This window comes from Hippocampus comes, unplaced genomic scaffold (assembly GCF_001891065.2).
Source record: "Hippocampus comes isolate QL1 unplaced genomic scaffold, H_comes_QL1_v1.1 scaffold522, whole genome shotgun sequence".
NCBI lineage: Eukaryota > Metazoa > Chordata > Actinopteri > Syngnathiformes > Syngnathidae > Hippocampus > Hippocampus comes.
In genome coordinates this window covers 118723-124084 of record NW_017805388.1, presented here as the reverse complement: position 1 = coordinate 124084, position 5362 = coordinate 118723, and the positions used below count along the sequence as shown (strand labels likewise).

The 5362-nt window shown below is 54.4% G+C and overlaps 1 protein-coding gene across 2 annotated transcripts; it reads right to left on the bottom strand.

The window, feature by feature from the left end:
* Positions 1-1446: 1446 nt before the first annotated feature.
* On the bottom strand, positions 1447-4908 carry LOC109517719 (arf-GAP with dual PH domain-containing protein 1-like). Of its 2 annotated transcripts, none has more exons than XM_019873048.1 (8): positions 4640-4908; positions 3752-3864; positions 3462-3608; positions 2914-3021; positions 2772-2834; positions 2636-2707; positions 2340-2568; positions 1447-1642 (listed from the first exon to the last, which is right to left on the bottom strand). In XM_019873048.1, the coding sequence occupies exons 1-8, from the start codon at positions 4671-4673 to the stop codon at positions 1614-1616; spliced, it is 795 nt and encodes a 264-aa protein (XP_019728607.1). In that variant the 5' UTR covers positions 4674-4908; the 3' UTR covers positions 1447-1613. The 2 variants fall into 2 exon arrangements, with proteins under 2 accessions (XP_019728607.1, XP_019728608.1); XM_019873049.1 differs by having other exon boundaries at positions 2914-2997; positions 4640-4907.
* Between the last annotated feature and the right edge of the window lie 454 nt (positions 4909-5362).

Below are 5362 nucleotides of genomic sequence, written 5' to 3'. Positions count from 1 at the left end.
AAAACTCCCCAACTGCTCGGGCTTCGTTGAGCCAGCCCAAGGAACTGGAGTGCGCTTGGCGGGAAACGTCGGAGGCCCGAGGCCTTGTCGCACCGTCGACCTCTTGCCTGACCCGCCTGAATCGTCATGGAAGCAAATCAAGTTGCCTCTTTCAGAGGACGGCGTTTTCAGCACAAACACGTGGCTGTTGGGATGCTGCTGTCATGTTTGTTTCAGTCAGGTTTTGGGCATTGTTATGTTTTATCTTCAGTCATGTGTTTTGTTTGATACTTTGGACTTTGTTTGTTTTGGATTTAGTTTTCTGAGTTTTAATACAATCTTTCAAGTCCACCCGGCTCCTTCCTCCTGCCTGCTTTTTGGGGTCCACCACCACCTCGCAACGTGACACTTTTCTTCGACGCGGTGAACCAATAATACAGTCACTAAAAAAACAAAACAGTAAACTGAAAAAAGGGGGGAAAGTTGTCGGGTTGGCAACGGTTGTAAAGGTGTTCCCGTGTCGCCCTCTAGTGGAGCTTGGTTGCAATCACACATCGACTTCCATAGACGTCCGAGATGAGGACATGGCGAGAAACAGCGTCCTCTCTGGTGATGTTGCCGCTCGTGCCGCGTTGGCGCCTGCGGGTCACCAACAGCAAGACCCATTTTGGAGCGCCGGCTGGATCGTTCGGAGGTGAGCCACCAAGTCTTTCTTTTGCCTCTTCCATCAACTTGGGCATCCCTTTCAAAGTTTTAACTTGCATCGGCTTTGGAGGCCAGCAGACCGCGTCTCTCTCGCAAGAAGGCGGCCGGGGGCCAAGGCTCGGGCCCGGGTCGTCCCCGCCGCACGTGTCCGCTGACAGCTTGAGCTTACAAACGATTCGTTTGGTCTGGTTTCTTTGCAAAATCCGACGGCGATCTGGAATTCTACGACGGACGTGAAAGCATTTTCCCCTGCTTCGGCACGGCTTCACTGGAAACGCTAATCGAGCAACATCACTTCCACTCTGTGGCCGGGCGAGTTTTTCATTTTATTCGGATCGAGTGAGGGCATTAGATACTTCCTTTCAAGCAAGCTAGCTCGAATGGTCCCGCGCGGCAGGTTGGGAACGACCGGGCTCTCAGAGAAACATCAAAGATCAAACTCTTCAATCGGTAGCGAGTATTCTGAACAGAACATGCCCATCAAGGTAGGCGGGGGTGACTTGCTGCATATTGCAAACGAGATGCTTTGGCAGTGCACGATCATAAAATGATGTGGAGACGGCGCCTTTCGCATTGGCAGAGTGACACAAAGAGAGGAAATCATTTCCCACCCCGGACCGTAACTTGCCAGCCTGAGAACATTGCAAACATTGCCTTTGTCTCTCTCGACTGGATAAAGGAATACATGGCATGCAAATACTGTACAAAAATGGACTGTAGGACTGATGACAAGGGTTTGGGGATTTGTTTTATTTTTCTTTGGGGCTAACGATCCTGACATGAAATCACCTCATGCGCGACGTGCCGCACTGGACTTGCCGGATGTTCTCTCCTCTGCTCATAGTGTGACAGTCAAGTATGACGGGGAAAAAAAATCGCTCCTTGGAGAAGGTCGTCTCGTCATCCTGCTGTACGGCTTCCGCAAAGGGTCAAGGTTTGTGCTTAAAACAGGCCTCCACTGCCAAAGAGAAAGGGGAGAGGGGGCGGGTGTCACGTAAAGGCGACTAAATGTTGGCGCCGGTTAGTCTTCCTACTCGTAGCACTCGGAAATCACTCCGCCGACCCCCTTCCCACCGGCGACGCCATCTGACGTCATGGCAACAAGGCTCCAGTCGTTTGTCAACTTGGGCGCGCGGCAACATCAAACTCGATGGTCATTTTAGGCTTCTTCAAAAACAAACTGCGGCCAGATATTTTCTCCCATGACCATCAAATGCACACTTTGGAAATGAGGGCGCATTTTTTGGGGTCATCGCCGAGCATGGCGGCAAACATTGAAGGACCTGCGCTGAATCACCAAAACGCGAATAAACCTTGACGGCGGAAGAAGTCAAAGGTCGGCTCTTTTCCCTGAGCTGGCAGCGAATGAGTGAAGTCAGCCGCACAAGTTCCGAATTTGGCTCGGAATCTTGAGAAAACGGAGCTCCCGAAGCCACGTGCAATTTGGCAAGTGCCGCGTTCTGATCTGGAGTAGAGCCACCGAGCGATTTCGAGATGCTACGCCCGTCACTTTCGGAAGTGGGGAAACTTTGCTGACTCGCCGCGAAACCTAAAGCGCTACGAATGACTGCGCAAGTTGACCGCCGCCTGACAAACACGACGTGGAGATCGAATAAAGTTGACCTCTTCGGACAGAAGGCGACCGAACAACGTACCCGCGTACTCGGGCGGGAGCATGGGCCGGTCGACCGCCATCCGGAACGTGGCCACCCAGTCCGTTCGCTCCCGCTCGCTCTCGCACACGAGAAGGAAGGTCCTGTCCGGCGTCGCGACGGTGATCCCGAACTGCCAGCGGGAGCTCTGAACGCCCGACGGGAGGCCCGGCAGGACGCTGTAGCCGTCGTCCTTGCTGCCGATGAACACCTCGCCTCGCGCGTAGGCGTCCTGCCAAAGCGGGGAGTGGCATCAACGCGGGGCAAATCGGCAGCCGAGCCCTTCCCCGAGTACCCACCAGCGGATCTTTGAAGTACATGAGCCTCCTCTCGTCCATGGAGAACCACCTCTTCTTAAAAGCCTCCGTGCGCTGCACACGAGAGAAGCGTTTGAAAGTGGGCCCGGCGGACGGCAGCGGTCGGAGCGTCAGTCACCTTGGGGCCGGTCTTCTCCATGAAGCCCTCTTTCACAAAGTTGCGGGTGACCCTGGGCAACAGCTGGAAGAACAGCGAGCCGGTTCATCCTTCGGGTGTCCGAAGGGGGCGACGACGTTTGCAGCCGGCGCGCGTGACTTACGTCCGCCGTGGGAGCGCCAGGGAAGGCCACCTGCAGGTAGTGCAATCTGGCCGCTCGGACGGCGTTGAACCAGTCCACCATTTCCTTCGGAGAAGGACACGCGGGTCGCTAAGGCGCACAAAGCATCCGATCGCGCCGGCCGGATGGATGGAGAACCCGAGCCGGTTTCACTCGTGCCGGCTGACGTCGAAGCGAACCGACGCTGAGCTGGGAGGATTGGGGCCGAAGGGAGCGGCTACCCGCGGGGGTCTCTCGAGCTCCAGAGCTCCGACCCGGAGGTGTCGGCTTTTGTTTGGAGCTCCGCTTCGCCTAACCCCAGTGTAAGTTTGAGCTCCCCCAGCTCGCGGAACCGCGCTGGGCTCGGCAGCCATTTTGTTTGATCGTGACCAAATTTGAACGATGGGTTCCAAACGGTTGGCCGACACAGAAGTATTGAACGCAACGCTCTCGTCGATCGGCTCCGGCGGGTCGGGGCTCAATCAAAGGCGTTGAAATGTGAAGATGCGACGGGAGCGCGGGCCGGCAGTGAATTCCACACGGTCACGCACCTTGCCGTCCTCGTGGTAAACAAAGATATTGCGAGTGCTGTTGTCCTTCAAGTAGGTGATCTGAAGGCCGTGGGCCGTGCCGATTTTGGTCGGCTGGAAGGTCGCGTTCAGCGTGCCGATGCTCATGATGGCCTTCGGCTCTCTCCCCTGCGGCGACAAACGTTTGCCGAACACGAATGTACGGCGACTTAGTCCGCGGCCGAAATGTGCGCTTTCTCATCCGGAAATATGTTTGCCGCTCGGAAACGGTGGGATACGAGAAACTCCGATCGTGTCTCCGCAGCACTCACATCCGGCTTGACGAAGTACTTGAGCGTGCCCTCTTGTTCGGACAGGATGAATTTTCGGCTGAGGTACTGTCCGTTGTCTCGGCCTCGTTTCCACAGAAAGCCTTCCCGGTAGCCTGCCGCGTGATGACACCACACAGTGTATTTCTCCAGCACTTGCAAACAACCGCTGCGGTATGCAAAATGCCGTACACGGAGCAAAAACAATTCGGACAAGACAACAATATTCAATGCGCTTTGTTTGCCCTTCGTATTTACAATTGAGCTCCTGCTCCGAAAGTGCATTCATCTTATTTGTCCCCGACACTCCGAGGGTGAGAGAACCAGAAATTGCGCGGCAGGAAGATGTGGTTTATCATTGCCTAACACTCACGCTTACACCACAAAAGCGGACACACACAAACACACAGTCACACAAGAGAAACAAAAGACAAAACCAGCGCCGTCATCTTCTTTCTTTCGACTGCAATGCACTGCTGCAAGCGATCATGCAAATAGTTGTTAAAAAAAAAAAAAAAAAAAAAAAAAAAAAAAAAAAAAAAAAAAAAAAAAAAAAAGCAAACGCCCTTGCCCCCGAAAGAAGCGGCCCCATGGAGAGTGTCGGAAGGTCAAATCCAGCCAACGGTGGAGGATTTTGCATTTCAACGACAGCGATGCAGCTCCAGACGAGCGGCATGTGGAATTTTTCAATCAGGCAAAAGACAAAAGCGCTCCATTCTTCCCGCGCAGCACAAGGCGCTATTGAGGCCCACTCGGAGATGTCGCGGGACTCCGCTCATACGTGGATGCTCCGTTTCGATAGAATCTTCATGCGCGGGGCGGTTCAGAATATGCCGCAAGGCACGCGACGCATACTGCCGGTCCACCGCGAGCGGCGTGATGGGCTCTCACCTGCTGAGTAGGACTCCTGCGACCCCCCGGGCATGAACTCCTTCCTCTCGTACTTGGCGCGGATCCACTGCTCCCGCAGGAGTCTGCCCGAAAAGCACACCACAGAGAACGCCCTTCGCTTTTGCAAAAGATGCAATATCGCAAAGATACGTTGTCCCGTTTTATCTCCGAGAAATCAGAGTTCATGCGCTTGTTAGGCCTCGCCATCGTATTGCTCTCCGGTCTTCCCGTGTCCGGTGTTAAAAAAGCTTGCAGCTCGTACAAAATACCGCAGCTCGACTCCCGACGAGGAAGTTGGATCACATGACTCGCCGACTTGCAGCGGCTCGCGGTCCGTTTGAGACGCAATTTCAAGGTTTTGCTACTGAGCTATGAAATAGTCGACGGCTTCGCACCTTCCTATCTCGGTGACTTTGTGACAGCGGATGTTGCGCCCCCAACTCTTTGTTCACAAAGCCCCTTGAGACCGCTTGGGATGAAGGGCGATTGAAAGGAACGTGACTTGACTTGACTCGATGTCCGATTCACATTTCCGCCGCGTGGCTACAGCGCACCCACAAAGTACATTTGTCTCTCGCGGCAGCAGCGTATTGGACTTTCTTTTGAGTTCTAGCAAATACATCGCAGCAAATGCTCTTTAAAACGGTCACTTTGACAGTGTATTGTATGCACGCTATCGACGCTGTCCGATGCGGCCGATCGCCTCCGTCCGCACCCGTCCGA

Coding starts and splice junctions, on each gene's coding strand:
- LOC109517719 (XM_019873048.1), bottom strand. CDS start 4,673: ATGCCCGGGGGGTCGCAGGAGTCCTACTCAGCAG. Junction 3,609..3,751: donor AGTACTTCGTCAAGCCGGAT/GTGAGTGCTGCG, acceptor TTGTCGCCGCAG/GGGAGAGAGCCGAAGGCCAT. Junction 1,643..2,339: donor GCTCCCGCCCGAGTACGCGG/GTACGTTGTTCG, acceptor TCTCTTTGGCAG/TGGAGGCCTGTTTTAAGCAC.